A 20,985-nucleotide genomic window follows, 5' to 3' on the forward strand; every position below is an offset into this window, starting at 1 on the left:
AAAATTCAAATCTTTATTTCAATATTTATATAGTTATTTATTTTTAGAAAAAATGATTTATATCATCTATAATCATGTGTTAAAGTCTTTAATATTATTAACGGAGAAGAAGAATAATTCAATTTATATTTGAGCTATTTGTTTTTTTTATAAAATACACTAATTACAATAACACGAATTAATGAAAACTTGATAACATCTAATTATCAAATATCGTTCAGGGATGTTTCATATATTTTTGAGGAAATGATTATTATTTTGCTATATATTTGACAAGTTCTTTAGAAATTATATGATAAATTATTATTTTTCTATCCTTTAAAGATATTTGTTCAACTCTTCAAAAATTATATAATAGATACATTATTTTATAATTTTTTGAAGAACTTAACAAATATCCTTGAAAAATTGTAAACTTATTTTATAGAAGGATAAAGATGGATGAGAGAAAGAGAATAGAGAAATAATATTATATTATTTTCATTATCAATATTTTTAAATATAATAAGAGTCATATTTATAAGACATATGTAATAATGAAAAATCAATAGAGAATCTACTCATCGATGAATATTGATAATCATGTCATTTTTGTAGGCTTAATTATAGTAGTTTTTTTTTTTGCATTGTTGTTACCACATCAATATAATTATGTAGTTTTTAATTTTTTCTTTTATTTGAGGATATTATTGTTTAAAATTAGAAAATACATTTATTGTGTTGTTATGCCTAAAGCATACTCTTATCTTATGTATTTTGCATAATTTGAAATTCTTTTTTTCTCAATTAAATTAAATTATTATTATGGATAGAGAAATTTATATTATCATTTTTATTTTTAAAATAAAAATTATATCATTATAGGATTAAATGGGATAAATCCGTATAATAATTAAACTAATTTAAAAGAATATGATTATAGGATTAAATAGATCAATTCTTATAAAAATTCATATCAAATATCCAAGATTTGATTTTGCAAGGGAAAAAATATATTAAAATACATCATTAAGAAGAACAACACACAAATTCAAAAACATCACAACAACAAAGAGATGTTTTAATAATTAAAATTTATAATTTATAAAAAATATTACTAAATAGTTTTTAATTACAATTTATGATTTCACTCATACCAAATCTCTATGTTATAATTTTAATAGACTTTTTAATATTCAATTTTGCTACTAATTATAATAACTTTATTGCTCTATTTAAATTATCTCATTTTGCTCTTTAGTTATATGAATCAAAAAGAATGAAAATACTGATTAAAATATTGAAAAATACAAATTTATCAACTATTTTTCTAAAGTATTGGAAATAGATTAATGAGCTTTTAGTAAAAAAATTGAGTAGATAATTTAATATTGTGTCGGGTTGATACAAATATTTCACAAAACAAATTTATTTTTATGTATGAAAAAAAATGTATTGTTGATATAAATATTTCATAAACAAAAACTAAAATAAAATAAATTTTTATATAGGTAAAAAAAAGTGTTGTTGATCCAAATATTTGTATACACGGACAAAAACAAGTGTATTGTCGACACAAATATTTTTATAAACGGAAAAAAATATTTGTTATTTTTATAAACAGGAAAAAATACTATTGATACAAATAATTTTATAAACAGGAAAAAAGTGTATTGTTGATATAAATAAATAGTTGTTCAACACCCAGCACAAGATTGAGACTCCAATACCTTCAATCAGATTCATTGCAAAGACGGACAAAAGTAGTAGAGGAGATGAGAGACTCCTTCCAAATACAATTACGACATGAACATGATCAATTATTTTAATATCAAAGAGTTGTGTTGTGGATCTTCTGAAGAATACTAATTGGCTTAACATAACCGTATTTAAATAATGGGGCATGTCAATACAACGCTCAACGTTTATGGTAATTTCAATTTATATTCATTGTTCTCAAATATTTTTAATTTCAACTTTTTGGTTAACATCATTATGGTGCATAGATCAATTTTATACATAAAGAAATTCACAAAAGTATGATTTATACCTACTCAATTTTCATATTTCTCGATGTTCATCAAATGATATTCAAACGTATATAAAAAATAAGTTAATTCAAGATAAAAGAGATTGTTACATATATGATCGTTTATCAATTTGTGGTATATACAAGTTTGTATTTTCTCTTATTTAATGTTTATTACCCATTATTAATTATTTTTGATTTATTGTCCTGTTGAAAACATGTATATATAGGTTGGGTATATGTGTGAGCGTGTTGCCTGCGCGTGTTTGATGGAAAGAGATTTTCCCCTCGATTATAACTCAATTGAGGAAAAAATACACCTGTCACATCAGTTGTTAAAAGCAATCGAGGGAAAACGTGACGCGCGCTTTCTAGTTTTAAAACTAGGAAAATGTTATTTTTGAGAATCGAACTCATTATCAGTACAATTTTTCTTTCAATTGACAGTTCAACCAGAAGAAAAAAATTGCACACTTTTTATAACAATTTTTTTGACCTCACACAACAAATCAAATTAAAATCTCTTTTTCTTCCGAGATAAAATCGCTTATTCATAATTGTATATGAATATTTATATTTTCACAATTTTATAAACAAAGAAAGAAAAATCATATTAAAACTAAGATAATACACAACACTCGTAATATAAACAAAGATAATAAAATTATGGTTTACACCTTATTGCACACACTCCTGCGACACACACAATCAATATATATATATATTACACAATTTTGTATACATATAACACTTAATTAATTTAAACTTAAACCTTAGTTTATTTTTCCACAATTCTTTCTGATCTCTCCATTTGATCCAGTGAGAGGTTTAATATCTCCCATCTTGATCATAGCCGCAGCAAAATCACATGAAAAAGAACTTGGATTAGTACTATAGCCACTCACAATAGAATCGGTAGACCCGCCGTTGAAAAGCTGTTGGTCAGAATGGAGAAGACCTTTGTTCTGAACAAGATTCTTGAAGTAGTTGTTGTCAAAAGAAATGGGAGTCTGAAGATCAAGGGGTGCCAAATTGTTATCCCCGGAGCCTGCTGCATTTGGACAATTTGATTGTCTCGTAGTAGCAAAAGAAGTATCTATGTTAGTCTCGTTGTAGATTCTTGTCCTAAAAGTTGTGCATCTTGCTTGTCCAATTGTGTGACCACCTAGTCAATTAATTAAGACACAAAATTAAGTATTTCAAAATTATTTGTTCGTTCTTGATCGAGAAATTACATTAATTTCAGTAAATTCTTGTAACTATACCTGATAATGCGACTAAGTCCTTGATGGAAAGACCATTATCACTAAACATTTTGGCAAGCACATTGAGGTCGGAAGTTGGTCTTGGAATGGAGGCAAGTGCAGCAGACTGACTGGCTGTCTTAGCGTCTCTTCTTCCAAGTTTTACATTCCAGGTTGGGCCTCCGAGCTACCATATAACATAAAAACAGCACAAGAGTAAAAATATTAATTAACTTTCCTTTAAATTCCTTTTTATGGTTAGTGTGGTATCCAGATTTTTATAGGTTAACTAAATAATTGTTATATGATTACGCATACAATTGTGACGGAATCTGCGGCTGCAATGGCAAGAATATCAGCACATGATACAATTCCGGGACATATATTCTCTACAGCTGATTTTATGTTGTCAATTACTTCGAATCCACGAGCAGAGTTATTGTTCGGAGCCGCGTGTTGCTCTCCGGTAAAGGTTGGCGTGTCATCGAGTAGAATTGATCCATCACAACCCTATAATATATATGTTCAAATTTATAGATAATTTATCATTTTAACTAATAATAAATTTTTTAATATAAAATATCAATAAATTAGTGAACTATGAGAAGATTTACGTTGACAAAACAATCGTGGAAGAATAAACGGAGGATAGAAGCACCAATTCGAGCCTCCTTTGATATGGCAGATTGCATGTTAGCTTTCACGGTAGAAAGAAGTTTAGGACAAGAACTCGAATAAAAGTTTGTAGAAAGGTTTGCATTGACACTCCCTCCTATTATTAGAACAAATAGAGCCAAACCGATCACGGTTAATCTAGAGTCAGTTAAAGCAGCCATTAACTAAATCTTCTACTAGCAAACAAGTTTATGTTTGTTTTTGAGAAGAGGGGTGTGGTTTATCAAATTAAAGAACCAGTTCCATATTTATAATGCTTCTTTGCAATGACAAGTTTTGTCTGAGTCAATGTGTGAGACGTAGAAAATAGACAAACCATTTATGCATGGGCCGGGAAAATTAATGTTGCCATATATTATTATGAGATTTTTTAAAGTAGTGCTCTATTATTAGAAAAAATTATATATATATTTCAATTTTTTTTGTTCTAATAACTTTCCATAGATACATCTCTCCTAATGAATTTATGATTATAACAATGTGGTTAGTAGGTGTATGATTTGATTTGATCAACTCAAAGAGATAACGAAGTGTAAATTAAAGCAGTGTCAATTTTGTCAAAGTTCTTACTATTCCTCCCAGAAGTTCCTATCAAATAACCCTTTATGAGTCATATCTAACATGTGATATCGATACAAATTGGATAACGATGAAACAGAAGGAAAAAAAATGACTGCAATCAAAGTTTCCGATAACAAATAGTAAAAAAGCAAGCATACTCATGCTTAGTCATGCGTAATTTACTTCAGTTTAACACAATAATAATGTTGATAGTATTTGAATAGTATTTTCAATTATAATAATATAGTTTTTTTATAACTTTAAATTCACTTAATTTTGATGCATTTGTTTGCACATCACTTGAATTGCTTGTAATTACGAGAAGGAATGGTCAAACGTGATAACTTCACTTAAAATGGAGATGGTAGCTCACTTGCTTGAGCTAAAGAAGCAAAAAGTTCATAAATTATAAGTCCGAAGTTCAAATCCAATTATAAGTCCATAATTCGAATCTTACTAAAAAAAATGTTAACTTAACAATTAATATATAAATTATTTATAAAAAATCTTTAATTTAAATATAACTAAGGTAGTGTTTTCATTGCTCATCCAAAAAATGAGAAAGGTTACAAGTTATATGGGAAAAGAGAAGAGACTTTTATCACTTTGCATTGGTCTCAGAAAGTGGGAATGGTTATAAGTTATGGAAGCTAGAACTTAAGGATCAAAATTTATCATAAACATATTTATGTTATTTTCGAGGAGGCCTTTAGGACGATGAAGTGTAAACAATAGAAGGTGAAAGAATAAAAAAAATTGGAGGAGAAAACCCAGTTTAACGTGGAGCTTCTTGTTAGTGACACTAGAGATAAGCAGAAAGTTAAGCCTCCCGATTCTAGTTCTAATGACATTATATCTACAGTTTATTTGGTTTCATTTAACTCGGGATAGGGTAAAAAAAGGAAATGTTCAACCTCAGAGATACATGTGTGTTGACCTTGCTTATTATGGTTTGAATGTGGTTTAAAGGTTGCACAAAGTGATAAAAGTCTATTCCTCATGATGAAATGAATGAGTCTATTACATAAGAAATGAGAAGCCACACATCTACGTCCACTAGTGAAATGATTAAAGGTACACTACGATAAATGACAAAACAAAAGGAACCCGGTCCAAGGAAAAGCGGTTGTAATCTAGAGAAAGAAGCTCCTCCTCGAAAAGTAATGAGACTGATATAGATTGAAGACAACTAAGCTACAAAGAAAACAAAGGAAGAAAATGCAAGTTTAAAAGCCTTACCTCGGCCACGTCGAAGAAGGCTGGGGGGACTGTTCTTATCCAATTCTAGACCTAGTCGATGACCAAATAGAAAATGATCCATAGAATGATGTCATAGCAGTGACATCGGGAGGAAATTATCCCTCATCACACAGAAGGTTTTAAGACCTAGTGACTAGGCTTGGACCCGCCGTAAAATAAAACACCCAATCAAGGCAAAAGGAAAAAAGAAAGATCTCCGACTAACATAACAAAATATATCTTACCATTTGGCAGTACGAACGACCTCAATGCAAACTAAAGAACGAGGGTTAGTAGAACTAGTACGATATTTCGTATAAAATTGAGAATAGACGCCCAATCAGGTACACACAAAAAATTCATTAACAATTTTATGCCTCTTATCTCTAATAATCATTGACATGGGCGTCAGAGTGTATGTATGTACCCTCTTATATTTTACAAGATGACCAAAGAATGAGAATGAGGCCTCTCTTAAGAACAAGCAGTCCCTCATAATTCCAAGAAGAAGCTTCCTTGCGGAAGGAACAAAACCAAATTATTCCAAAATCATCATAACTATACAAATTGTATAGTATTTTACTACGATAGTTACGATGAAGAATCAAGGAGAGGGGTAGGATACGGAGAACGAGGGAAAATCATAGAAGAATTCAAAGAGGAAGCAAATCGCTATTCAACAACAAAAAGGCAAAGCGACGAGTCAAAGGCATTACATTTTTAAATAATAAAGTGTGGGGTGTCTAGAGAATATCATGGCATGTCTAGGGGATGGTGTGGCACATCTAGGGCATAATAGGACGTGTCTAGGGAATACCGTGAAGCATCTAGGGCATAGCCTAACACATCTAGGGCATAATTTGGTGTAATTTCGAGGGTTTTAATTTTTATTATAAAAAAAACATGTTTAGGGATTAGGGGTTCAATTCTATATTGTCTGGGGTGGTTTTCATTGTTATAGGAAGGTGAAAACGAAGTTGTAGGATTTCATTCTTCATCAATGTAAGTTTTACTATTTTCTTTCCAATTGCAAAAACTATAAATCTCATAAGGATTAGTGGTTAGTTTCTTTAGATTAGGTTCCCTAAAAATATTTTTACCCTAAGCATGTGATTCTATGTATTTTTCTATGATTTCTTTAGTGACCTACCTATGAAAAATATTATGTAGTTCTATTTATGTTTATGTTTTCTCCCATCTATGTAATTTGGAGAATTATTCTAGAGGGCAATGAGACTCAATGATGATATATCTATCCAATTGATAATGTGAGATTGTAATGATTATTTTGTTGGGCAAACGACTCCAAACATAAGAGGTGGTGAGTTGTATAGCTTTGAAAAATAATGTCCAATTAATTTCCTTTTTTGTAAAAGCATTTGTTTAAAACAATTTGAAAAGAGTAAGTAATGGAATAAATGAAAAGAATAAAATCAAAGCTCAAAACAGATTTAAGAACAACGAAAAACAGAGGAAATATAAAGAGATAAAGGATAAGAAGATTTCATCAGAGATTTATAGAGATTTGGCCTAACCACTTGGCCTACATCCTCTCCCAGATAATTTATTCTTGAGAGTTCCACTATATGTGTGAGTTTTTCTCAGGTTATGCCCATGAGTCTTCTCACAATCAAACTTGGAGTTTTACACTCGTTATACTCCAAACAAAACACGAGATTTTGTACAAGGATAATCCCAAACTCACTTGGAGCTTTTATATCAGACGAGCTCACAAACCAAATGTGAGATTTTTACGCACAAACTCACAAACCAAGCAAGAGATTTTTAACTTGGTTTAACTCATAAAAAAACAAAAACAAAAATCTCACAAGAGATATTACAAAAATGCCTCAATACCATACTCAAGCATCTCACAGGTAAATTTTATTCTCAAAGCACTAAGGCAAAAGTGAACAAGAAATAAAGAGACAGTGGATAGTGGGAAAGAGTATTCAAAATAAATTTTCTAGTGTGGATAAAATGAGAAAGCTCTCTATTTATAGAAAATAGTGTGGCTCAAAAATGGAAATAATCCATGGGATTTTTAATGTTGATAATCTATTAGCTTCTAGGTCTAATCGGTTAGCTAAGCTAAAAAATGAATGTTTTAAAATGGCGCTGTCACTAATCGATTGTAGTTTCTAATCGACTATGAGAGTTACAAAATTGTAAATTGATTAACTCTAATGGGATAATATATTTATTCCATTTAAAAACTCTCTTAATTGATTAGGATGGGTATCTAATTCATTAGCTTAACATAAAAAGGTATTTAGGTAATTTTAACAATGTCAGAGAGGTCTTTTTATCCTTTATCAGGTTTTTTTATCCTTATAAAGTATGTGTGTGTGTGTGTGTGTGATTTGACTTAGCAATTTAAGAGATAATTTTATACCTTTACACACACAGACCGCTCAATATGGACAAGCGAACTTTTAGACTTCCTCTCTTTCACAAGTCTAAAGATCTAAGTGTTGGTGTAAGCCCTAGAGGCCAATACTTTTGGTACTTGTATCGAATTATTTATTAATAATAAAAGGCATTTTTCTTTATTATGTTTGTTTAATAAAGTCCCTGGAATAGATAGTCCGTTTAATGTATCAAGTATGACTTAATCATGAGATCACATTAAACATAAGAACACTATTCTTAAAGTATCTGTAGTCAAGCTTTATTGTGAAGTGGGATAACATTAAAGCATGAAGACTATTATGTTTGTAGACTGATGATCACGTCTCATGGATCATGGATAAAGAGTTATCAAGTCTTAAACATAGGTATGAATATTAAGAGTAATATTCATACTGGATTGACCCGCTATGAGAATACTATATAGAATGTTATGCAAAGTGTCATAAGTTATTCTCATGGTGATAATGGTGTATACCACTCTTCGACCTGAAACCACTATGGACCCTAGATGTAGAGTCGAGTGCTTTATTGTTGATCCAACATTGTCCGTAACTGGATAACCATAAAGACAGTTGATGGGTACTCCACGAATCATGTTAAGGGACATGAGTGACCTAGATGGAATTTGCCCATCCTGTGTAACAAGATAAATGTCTATGGGCCCAATGTTGAACTGGACAAGGATGACACGGTCTATGCCTTGTGTTCAATATAGACATAAGGGCAAAAGGGTAATTATACACATAATTATTATCACAGAAGGATTTGTCAGATCACATGACATTTTCGTGTCTTGGGTAGCAGTGATGTGTTGCTAGATACCGCTCACTGTTTATTATGTTAAATGAGTGATTTAATATAATTGCCAACGTCGCGAAAACCTACAGGGTCACACACAAAGGACGGATTGATGAGAAATAGAGTAACTAAGGAACACCGTAAGGTACGGTGCACTTAAGTGGAATACGAAATATGGTAAGTTACCACACGCTTAAGTGATTTTGGGCATATTATAAGATATGGGCCAAAATACACTTAAGTGGGATTTTTAGCTTGAAGCCCACACAAGTGGTTCTATAAATAGAACCCTTGGATAGAAGCATTGTCACTCTTGCATTCCGTTTCTCTCTCTCTCACTCAAAGCCTTCATTCGTAGCAGCTAGCACTGAGATTGAAGGAATCCGTTCGTGTGGACTGAGTAGAGACGTTGTCATCGTTCAACGTTCGTGATCGCTACAAGAGGTAACGATTCTATCACTGATCATGCCCATTCGTAAGGATCACTAAATGAAGAAATTTTTAAATTCCGCTGCGCCTTGGATGGCAATTCTCCTTCAGTGGTATCAGAGCCACTTACGAAACCATGAATCTGATAACTGTTTATTTTTCTGTATTAATACGATTAAAACAGAATGAATCAAAGATTAAATTGAGATCGATCAAATTATATATATGATATAAGTAATCCTGATGCAAAATACATTATATATGATATAGTGTTCTTGTTTCGTTCATTCAAACACTCAATGGTTGTTTTCCTTTGAGCGATCAATGGTCGTTTGCTTCTTGATCCAACATTAGTATGGTGAAGCAATGACGTGTTGATCAATCATACTAAATCAACAATCGAGATGTGTTTGACGGTCTGAAATTGGTGCATCAGGGTTAGTGACGGCACAAGGGTTGTGTTGTCAGAGAGTTATGTGATTGGGGTTGTGACTGCACAAGAGTTGTGCTTTCTAACAAATTTTCGTACAGTGTTAACCGGTTAACGCATATGGTTAACCGGTTAACGCAAGACGGAATACTGTTTTCTAAAAGATTTTCAAACAGTGTTAACCGGTTAACGTATATGGTTAACCGGTTAACGCGAAACGGAATACAGCTTTCTAATAGTTTTTCAACAGTGTTAACCGGTTAACGTATTTGGTTAACCGGTTAACACAAAACAGAATACAAATTATGAACAGATTTTCAAACAGTGTTAACCGGTTAACGCATATGGTTAACCGATTAAGACAAGGCAAAATTCACCCGTTCGGCTAACTCTGCGTAATGTGATCGGTCGTCGAGATTTTATTTGGTTTTAATTAATTAAAAGAATTAATAATAATAATGTGTTTATTATTGTCTTGTAGTGATCGGTTATGGCCTTAGTTTTCCTTTATTTTGTTTGGGGTTTTAAAATACGACCTGCGTGTCGTGCCTCTCTTTTAATCTCTCAATGTAACTTCTTTTCTCATCTCACTCCCTCGTATGTAAAACGAGTTTCTTTATGTAATGTAATGTTATGAAGAAAGCAAAGAAGTCAGTGCCAAAGGAGGACAACCTTGAAGATCTTGCTTGGAGAAGCTTAGATCGTTATTAGGTTAGCTTAGGTTCTCTCATTGGCTTGGGAGAACAATTGCGCTAGGGGCCATAACGGTTTCATTATATATGTATGTTGATGCATGTGTATGTATGTTGATGCATGCGAGAGACGATTTATATGATAAATAAGCCGGTGAGATCAGAATAATTGCAAGTTCCCTCAAATTAAATATTAAGTTTATGCTTTCCAAGTTTTAACACTCATCAAGACTAGTATCGGATAATGTAGGTTTCGCCTACGTGAGGTGCATGTTTTATATTAGTAAGGTGCAATGGGATAATTGTAATATCCAATTGTTAAAACAATGGGTCAAACTTGATTAAACAAATTATAATAAGATTATATATGTTTGGAAGCAAGAGTTGGGAATTATCCATGTGATGGATTGGAATAAGGAGTTATTCACCCAACTAAAATATTCGAGCGTTGTATTAGATACAATTGGAAGGAGTTCCTACCTAAATAACCTAGTTTTGTGTAATCCGCCTACGCAGACTTAGAACGAAGTGAAATATGGATCTCGACCCACTAGAAAATCTTCCAACGGGATTTTCTGAATCAAATGATGAGGGTCATTTGTTTTGAGTAAAATAGTGGGAGCATATTTAATTAAAGGCCTAATTAAATATGTCAATAATACTTATATTTTCATTAATTCTTATGTAGATTACCATGACAACAAACACCTCTAACAACATCTTGCGATCAATCCTTGACAAAGAAAAATTGTCTGGGACAAATTTTCTGGATTGGCACCGAAACCTGAGGATTGTCCTCAAACATGATAAAAAGCTGTATGTCTTGGAGAAACCTGTTCCTGAAGAGGAACCTCCTAGTTCTGCACCTAAGGCAGAAAGAGATGCTTATAAGACGCATGTCGATGATGCCAATGAAACTGCTTGTCTCATGCTAGCTACCATGAACTCAGAATTGCAAAAGCAACATGAGAACATGGCAGCGTTTGATATGATCGAACACCTGAAGATGCTCTATCAAGAGCAAGCGAGGCATGAGAGGTTTGAAGTTTCAAAAGCCCTTTTTCAAGGCAAGTTAGCTGAGGGAGCCCCTGTAGGTCCCCATGTGCTCAAGATGATTGGGCATGTGGAAAACCTTGAGAGATTGGGTTTTCCCCTCGGAGAGGAACTTCCGACTGATTTGATCTTGCAATCGTTGCCAGATAGATTCAGTCAATTTGTCCTAAATTTCAATATGAATGATATGGACAAATCTCTTCCTGAACTGCTCGCCATGTTAAGAATTGCTGAGCAGAATCTGAAGTCAAAAGGGAAGTCCATTCTGATGATCAGAAATGGAAAGAGACAGAACAAAAGGCCCACTAAGCAGGGTGATAAAGGGAAAGGCAAGGAAGTTGCCAAACCCAAACCCACCGTTGCTGCTTTAAAGTCTAGTGGAGGCATAGCAAAAGAAGGCACCTGCTTCCATTGCGGTAAGACCGGACACTAGAAGAGAAACTGCCCAAAGTACCTGGAAGATAAGAAGAATGGAGTAGAGACTTCAACTTTAGGTATTTTGTTATTGAAATTGATTTATCTACTTCAGCATCATGGGTATTAGATATTGGATGCGGTTCTCACATTTGTACAAATGTGAAGGGACTAAAAAGGAGTAGAGATTTGGCAAAAGGTGAAGTCGACCTATGAGTTGGCAATGGAGCAAAGGTTGCTGCTTTAGCCGTAGGAACTTATGTATTGACTTTACCTAGTGGTTTAATAATTCAGTTAGAGAACTGTTATTATGTACCTGCAATTAGCAGGAATATTATTTCCGTTTCTTGTTTGGACAAGTTTGGTTTTTCATTTATAATAAAGAACAATTGTTGCTCAATTTATTTGAATGATATATTCTATGCTTCTGCACAAATGAACAATGGACTATATGCCCTTGATCTTGAAATGCCTATTTATAACATTACTACTAAAAGGATGAAACCTAATGAGTTAAATCCAACTTACCTTTGGCATTGTCGATTAGGCCACATAAATGAGAAACGCATTTCCAAACTCCATAAAGATGGATTGTTGGACTCTTTTGATTATGAATCATATGAGACATGCAAATCTTGTTTAATTGGAAAGATGACAAAGTTTCCATTCACAGAAAAAGGTGAAAGAGCTAATGATCTTTTGGCCCTCACACATACTGATGTATGTGGACCACTAAACATACCAGCCAGAGGAGGTTTTCAGTACTTCATCATATTTACTGATGATTTCAATAGATATGGTTATGTGTATTTAATGAAACACAAATCAGAGTCCTTTGAAAAGTTCAAGGAATTCAAGAATGAAGTACAAAACCAACTAGGTAAGAATATTAAAACTCTTCGATCAGATCGAGGTGGTGAGTATTTAAGCCTAGAGTTTGATGACCATCTGAAAGAGTGTGGGATCCTATCCCAACTTACTCCTCCTGGAACACCCCAATGGAATAGTGTATCTGAGAGAAGAAATCGAACCCTGTTAGACATGGTCCGATCCATGATGAGTCACGCCGATCTTCCAAACTCCTTTTGGGGACATGCACTATTGACAGCAGCTTACACACTTAACCGTGTTCCATCCAAAAAGGTTGAGAAGACACCATATGAGATATGGAGTGGTAAGAAACCACATATGTCTTACATGAAGATTTGGGGTTGCGAAGTTTATGTGAAACGACAAATTTCAACTAAGCTTGAGCCCAAATCTGACAAATGCTTATTTGTGGGGTATCCTAAAGAAACAAGAGGGTATTACTTCTACAATCCTTCAGACGGCAAAGTGTTTGTCGCTCGAACTGGAGTTTTCCTAGAAAAGGATTTTATTTCCAAAGGAATCAGTGGGAGGAAAGTAGAGCTTGAAGAAATTCAAGAATCACAAAGCATCGATACACCTATGGAGGAATTAGAGCAGGAAACGCAAGTAGTTGTGGAAGAGCAACCTGCTTAAGTAGAACAAGACCAACGTAGGTCAAGCAGGATACGTCACCTACCTGAGAGATATGGATATCTCATAACAGATCAAGGTGATGTATTACTCATGGATCAAGATGAGCATGTGACCTACCAAGAGGCCATAACTGGTCCCGAGTCTGAGAAGTGGCTAGAAGCCATGAAATCTGAAATGGATTCCATGTACACAAACCAAGTTTGGACCTTGGTAGAGCCTCCTGTAGGAGTCAACCCTATAGGATGCAAGTGGGTCTTCAAAAAGAAGACTGACATGGATGGTAAGGTACATACCTATAAGGCAAGACTGGTTGCAAAAGGATATAAACAAATTCATGGGGTTGACTATGATGAAACCTTTTCACCAGTTGCAATGCTTAAATCTGTTCGGATCTTACTTGCTATCGCTGCATATCATGATTATGAAATATGGCAGATGGATGTCAAAACTACTTTCCTTAATGGGAATCTTCTTGAGGATGTGTACATGACACAACCTGAAGGATTTGACATACCAGAAGAAGCCCAAAAGATATGTAAGTTACAAAGGTCAATCTATGGATTGAAGCAAGCTTCCAGAAGCTGGAATCTTCGTTTTGATGAAATAGTAAAACAATATGGATTCATCAAGAACGAAGATGAGCCTTGTGTCTACAAGAAGGTTAGTGGGAGCATGATCGTTTTCCTGGTATTATATGTAGATGACATATTACTCATTGGAAACGATATCCCTACCCTGCAACAAGTAAAGTCTTGGTTGGGGAAATGCTTTTCTATGAAGGACCTAGGTGAAGCAGCCTATATATTAGGAATCAGAATCTATAGAGATAGATCACAAAAACTGCTTGGCCTAAGTCAGAGTACGTACATAGACAAAGTGCTGAGACGCTTTAATATGCATGATTCCAAGAAAGGATTCATACCTATGCAACATGGCCTGTGTCTATCAAAAACACAATCCCCTTCAACTGAGGAAGAAAGGGATCGCATGAATAAGATTCCATATGCATCTGCAATAGGATCTATCATGTATGCCATGTTATGTACTCGACCAGATGTCTCGTATGCTTTAAGTGCAACGAGTAGGTACCAATCTGATCCTGGTGATGCCCATTGGGTAGCTGTCAAGAATATCCTTAAGTACTTAAGAAGGACTAAGGACTCATTCTTGATATATGGGTGTCAGGAAGAGTTGGCTGTATTTGGATACACCGATGCTAGCTTCCAGACAGATAAGGATGACTTTAGATCGCAATCTGGTTACGTGTTTTGTTTAAACGGTGGCGCTGTGAGCTGGAAAAGTTCAAAGCAAGATACAGTTGCTGATTCTACAACTGAGGCCGAGTATATTGCTGCCTCAAGTGCAGCAAAGGAAGCTGTTTGGATCAAAAAGTTCATTAGTGAACTTGACATAGTTCCTAGCATTGTGGATCCCATTGGTCTCTATTGTGGTAACAATGGTGCTATCGCACAAGCTAAGGAGCCTAGATCTCACTAACGATCCAAACACATACTTAGGCGTTATCACCTCATTCGAGAGATAATAGATAGAGGAGATGTGAAAATATGTAGAGTACCTACACTCGACAATATTGTTGACCCACTGACAAAGCCTCTTGCGCAGCAGAAGCATGATGGCCATACTAGATCTATGGGCATTAGGGATATGCCTGATTGGCTCTAGTGCTAGTGGGAGATTGTTGGTGTAAGCCCTAGAGGCCAATACTTTTGGTACTTTTATCGAATTATTTATTAATAATAAAAGGCATTTTTCTTTATTATGTTTGTTTAATAAAGTCCCTGGAATAGATAGTCCGTTTAATGTATCAAGTATGACTTAATCATGAGATCACATTAACATAAGGACACTATTCTTAAAGTATCCGTAGTCAAGCTTTATTGTGAAGTGGGATAACATTAAAGCATAAAGACTATTATGTTTGTAGACTGATGATCACGTCTCATGGATCATGGATAAAGAGTTATCAAGTCTTAAACATAGGTATGAATATTAAGAGTAATATTCATACTGGATTGACCCGCTATGAGAATACTATATAGAATGTTATGCAAAGTGTCATAAGTTATTCTCATGGTGATAATGGTGTATACCACTCTTCGATCTGAAACCACTATGGACCCTAGATGTAGAGTCGAGTGCTTTATTGCTGATCCAACGTTGTCCGTAACTGGATAACCATAAAGACAGTTTATGGGTACTCCACGAAGCATGCTAAGGGACATGAGTGACCTAGATGGAATTTGCCCATCCTGCATAACAAGATAAATGTCTATGGGCCCAATATTGAACTGGACAAGGATGACACGGTCTATGCCTTGTGTTCAATATAGACATAAGGGCAAAAGGGTAATTATACACATAATTATTATCACAGAAGGATTTGTCAGATCACATGACATTTTCGTGTCTTGGGTAGCAGTGATGTGTTGCTAGAAACCGCTCACTGTTTATTATGTTAAATGCGTGATTTAATATAATTGCCAACATCGCGAAAACCTACAGGGTCACACACAAAGGACAGATTGATGAGAAATAGAGTAACTAAGGAACACCGTAAGGTACGGTGCACTTAAGTGGAATACGAAATATGGTAAGGTACCACACGCTTAAGTGATTTTGGGCATATTATAAGATATGGGCCAAAATACACTTAAGTGGGCTTTTTAGCTTGAAGCCCACACAAGTGATTCTATAAATAGAACCCTTGGGTAGAAGCATTGTCACTCTTGCATTCTGTTTCTCTCTCTCTCAATCAAAGTCTTCATTCGTAGCAGCTAGCACTGAGATTGAAGGAATCCGTTTGTGTGGACTGAGTAGAGACGTTGTCATCGTTCAACGTTCGTGATCGCCACAAGAGGTAACGATTCTATCACTGATCATGCCCATTCGTAAGGATCACTAAATGGAGAAATTTTTAAATTCCGCTGCGCCTTGGATGTCAATTCTCCTTCACTAAGATCCCTTACTTGATACAATAATGATTCAACACTTCATCTAGGACTTGACTTCTCTTATATTTTATGAGACTTGATAAAGATTCTTGTTAGATACCATCATTAGAGATATTTATTGAGTAAGATCATAAGGGATTCCACTGAACACTGTTTGACATTAGGTGATGTCCTACAAAGATTGGCTTTGATATCTTGATCTTCCAAGTATAGCAACTTGATCATCACTTCAGATGTAGACTTCAGTTTATAGTTTTGTCATCATCAAAACCAAATAGATCAAACGATTGTTGTATTCATTATACCTACAAGTACATAAATTCATACTCTCCCTATTTTGATGATGACAACGCATCTCTCAGGGAGGTGGATAAACATAGAAATAAAGGTAAAGGATTTGAGTGGTTAAACTCTCCTTGAGAGTATACTTCTCCCCCTTTGACATTATAAAAAAGGAGGGAAAACGATAAACAAATACGGAAGACATTCAAGTACATAGATCATGATATAAGAGGCACGTGTATTTGATATACCAAATACTTAATTAATTAAAAATAGAATTCAAATACAAAGGAAAGAGCAAAAAGCATGAAATGCAACAAATAAGGAAAAAAAAACCTAAGCAAGAACTACTCAGAATCCTTATTATCATCATTGAAAACTCTAGGATACAATTGAGATCCATTTTGAGCGAGCAAACGAGCAAGGATGTTGATCTTATTATCCGTCCTTTTCTGCCTCTTGATTATGGCGTTGTGTAGAGCTTTTGTAAGAGTGGTTTCAAGGATCTCATAATCAAACTTTTCTAAAATTGAGAGTTCTCCTTGCTGAGGTGGATCTTGTTGACTTGGGGGCCTTCTTTTTTCTTGGGAGGCTTGTGAGTCAGCACCCATTTGGTATTAATTATTATTATATGTATTATTGCATTATTTCTTATTCCAGTGTAATCTTTGTCTGACTCTTGATCCTCGAGGTTGAAGCCAATATATTCCAATATTTTTGTAACAGACATCCATATGGTAACTACAATTTTTTCTCTTGCTATTGATCATATGGTGGATCATGGCACTAGCCAAATTTTTTCTACTTTATTACAAAGTAACTAAACCATAGCAACTTCGGCTCTAGTTAATTTCTCAAAGATGTGTTTCCTTGGGATAAGAATATAATGAGTAAGACAAATATCTAGGAGCATTGTGTCCTCCTTAAAAGGAGAAGAGACACCAGAGTTTGGATTTCCTAAGAAGGAGATAGAAGTTGAAATATAATAAAAATTGTTACCCTCACCTTCATCAGCTTTGTAGATTGAGCTGGTACAAGGCATATTGGGAATTTTCTAGAACTCTTCAAGAGACACTCTGATTGTTTTCTTCTTTACTTCAATAGTTAGAACTCTATCAACAAAATTGAGGTTGGTGTATAATATCCTCACCAAAATTGGAAATCTCTATTTTGGAATGCCGTAGATGAAACTTCTTAGCATGGTTTCATTGAAGAGCTTTAAAAAGTCACAATCTTCAAAGACATTCTCTTCTAAATGGTAGGAGTTAATAATCTCTCTTGTTCATAATCTTTGTTAAAATAATCTTCTTACTCTTGAGATGAAAAGGACTCTAATAAATAAGAAGGAGAAGAAGTGTTTCTATATGTGCTCATTCTTTTTGGAGCCATGATAATGACGAAGATTGGAAGTAACATATGTACAGACACACACAAAGAGAAAATTCAAGGAAGAAGAAGAAGGAGAGATCAAAGGATGGGATGAGAAAAGTGAGAGGGAGAGGTACCTATTTATAGGCTTCATCTAATTGATTATTTGACCTTATGATCATTTTAATTTTTTAATGCGAGAAACCTTGATGATTGATTTTTGTTCGTGCACACTTACATAGGCAATAATCGAATAGGTCGTAGGGCAATCGATTATGAGGCACAAAATTGGAATTTTGAATTTCGAACAGCCTCTAATCAATTAAACGTACAAGGTAATCGATTGTTTAGTCTCTTTTTTACCTTCTTGCTCCTTTTGGGCATTGGCATGCATTTGGATTTGGTCATTTGCATTTGACACCCCCATTCCTTCACCATTGCACCCCTTTGCTATATATTTCAATTTTTTCATTGAAACAATGCTAACGGTGCATTTATCTCATACCAAAAACATATTAGTGATAATATATTCAGTAAGCATAAAAAATACCACTTGCTAGAGAATTTAATCAAAGTTTCAGACTCAATCTCTACTAAGTATTTTATCTCTAAAATATCAAGGTATCTTGAGAAAACTCCCCCTCAGGAGGGATACAACAAATCATTGTCAAAATTCCATCTCTACAAATAACTTGATACGAGATATGGCTCGAAAAACTTCAGGAGTGACAAGATCATCAAAGATCCTTAGACTTCACAAACATTAGGTACATCATGATTTATTAGCACTACCGTCAACGTTAACAAACATCTTTATCAATCTTTGTCGGGATCATCAAACACCACCAAACACTTTGTATACTTAGAGTATACACATGCTTTACACAACTTTAGTAAATTTTCATTTAGCTCATTTAAAGCTGCAAAGTAATCATGCATAATAGATTCATTTTTCACCTTTAGTACCCAAATATTTTTGGGTCCTTGTGTATTATTGGTTCTAAGAGGTTTGGTAACATTTTCTTTAGACCATTTTAGATCATTTAACTTGGCATGACAATAAGGCTCAAGATGGTCCATCTTATTACAAAAATTGCACTTAAAGATTAGACACATGGATTTCTTTCTATCATAAAAAATACTTCAAAAAATCTATTAGGTTCATAATCTAAGTCATTTTTATCAAAAGAAGCCCTTTTATTTTATAGAATCAAATTTAGGCTTTATTTCCCCTTCGTAAATTTACTTAGGGTTGCATGCATGTCATTTAATTCCTTTTTCAATGAAATACAAGTTTCACACTTTTCTGATTTTAAAGATTCAGTTATAATACTAGTAATTTCTTCATCAAAAAATTTATTGTTATTTTCTAATAATTCAATTTACTGCTTAAAACAATAATTTTATTTTCTAATTTATCATTATCTCTACTTAGCTTAACACTTATCTTAAAATTTGATCAGAAGACAAGACGAGATGTTACCTCAATGTCTTCGTCTCTTGAAGCTTTGAGAAGATGTTTCATGAGAGTCTTCAAAAATAATGACACATATATCATGATATTTATCTCAGTGATTCATCATCTTCTTCATGTGATGATAAATCTCTAAATATTTCATCTGATTTTGATTTTTCAAAGATTTTACTTGATGAAATTTTTTAATTCTTAAATAGTTGTTAGATACAAAACTCCTAACATATCCTCGCAGATTCAATAGTTGAGTGTCATATAAGAGGATGACTCTCATATTCATTTGATGTCTCATTTTCATAGATATGTGTTCATTCTATCTAGTTTTATCTTAGAAGAAACTCCATGATATGAGGATGACTCTCCTATTCATTTGACTTTGAATTTGTTTTTTGAAACAAGATGTAATAAATTTAAAACTAGGGTCAATTTGCTAAAAAAAATACATATTGATTTCTTAGCTTTACTAAAGTCTCGGTTAGTCCATTCCATCCTAATAACAATAACAACATCAACTTTTAATCAACTTTTAATGATATGATGTGTAACAATGGTTCTATTCACTTTCTTCCCCAAAGCACCATCATACTCAACATAATTTTTTTTAAAGTCATATTCTTTATCATTAAAATGGAAGATTGATGATTTTTTAAACGAACCAGTGTCCACCATAAACACAACATTTACCCTTACAACCATAAATACACACACAAAGAAAGGTAGATAAATAGATACATGTATCCATGGATAGATATAAAGAGGGGAGGGGGAAAATCATAAAAAATGATCAAATAAACTTTTGAAATAGAACTTTGACAAAAACACAAATTAAAAGTGTGTATGTTTCTTCCATAATTTTAACTAATGAACCTCAAAATAAATTTTTTTCACCATAGAAAAAGGTGATTGTGAATACAAAGTTTTAAAAAAATTGTTTTTCAGCAAAATGGATTTGTATTAATTGTTGTTCCTCTTGTTCCTTCCATTTGTGGCAATTTTCCTTTCTTTTAAAATTTCTCTCTTTAGATTCATTGACAAAGCATATCAGTCTATTTCGGTATTTAGTGTCACTTCATTTTTCAGATTCATGCATGCAAGTTGTTCTTGCATTTTTTTTCTTTAAACACTAATTGTGGAATCCTGAATCTAACAAAGGATTTAAATTATTTTTTTGCACAAATGGGTCTATTGAATCGATCACTAAAGTGTTCATGTATTTTAAATTGTTTCTATTTAGTGATCAATTAAATCATAAACTAAATCGGTCATTAAAATGTGTTTTTAATTGGGTTTCTATAATTTTGTGACCGATTAATTAATCCTTCGGTAAAATATGTTGAAAAATATAAGTGCACATTGACATAAATAAATTCACATTATCAAATAGACTTACTACTCCGGCCTGATTTATAAAAAAAAAGACAATTTTTAGGT

The 20,985-nt window shown here is 33.4% G+C and overlaps 1 protein-coding gene across 1 annotated transcript; it reads right to left on the reverse strand.

The window, feature by feature from the left end:
* Positions 1–2,676: 2,676 nt before the first annotated feature.
* Positions 2,677–4,149, reverse strand: LOC127080558 (peroxidase P7). The gene is made up of 4 exons (XM_051020875.1): positions 3,867–4,149; positions 3,571–3,762; positions 3,274–3,439; positions 2,677–3,173 (listed from the first exon to the last, which is right to left on the reverse strand). Exons 1-4 carry the CDS (start codon positions 4,086–4,088, stop codon positions 2,782–2,784), a joined length of 972 nt encoding a protein of 323 aa, XP_050876832.1. The 5' UTR covers positions 4,089–4,149; the 3' UTR covers positions 2,677–2,781.
* Between the last annotated feature and the right edge of the window lie 16,836 nt (positions 4,150–20,985).

Source organism: Lathyrus oleraceus, chromosome 5 (genome assembly GCF_024323335.1).
Source record: "Lathyrus oleraceus cultivar Zhongwan6 chromosome 5, CAAS_Psat_ZW6_1.0, whole genome shotgun sequence".
Taxonomy (NCBI): domain Eukaryota; kingdom Viridiplantae; phylum Streptophyta; class Magnoliopsida; order Fabales; family Fabaceae; genus Lathyrus; species Lathyrus oleraceus.

Excerpts from the sequence above, each read along its gene's own strand:
- LOC127080558 (XM_051020875.1), bottom strand. The coding sequence starts at position 4,088 with ATGGCTGCTTTAACTGACTCTAGATTAACCGTGATCGGTTTGGCTCTA. Across the intron at positions 3,763-3,866 it reads TCCACGATTGTTTTGTCAAC|GGTTGTGATGGATCAATTCT; the intron begins GTAAATCTTCTC and ends TATATATTATAG. Across the intron at positions 3,174-3,273 it reads GGACTTAGTCGCATTATCAG|GTGGTCACACAATTGGACAA; the intron begins GTATAGTTACAA and ends TTAATTGACTAG.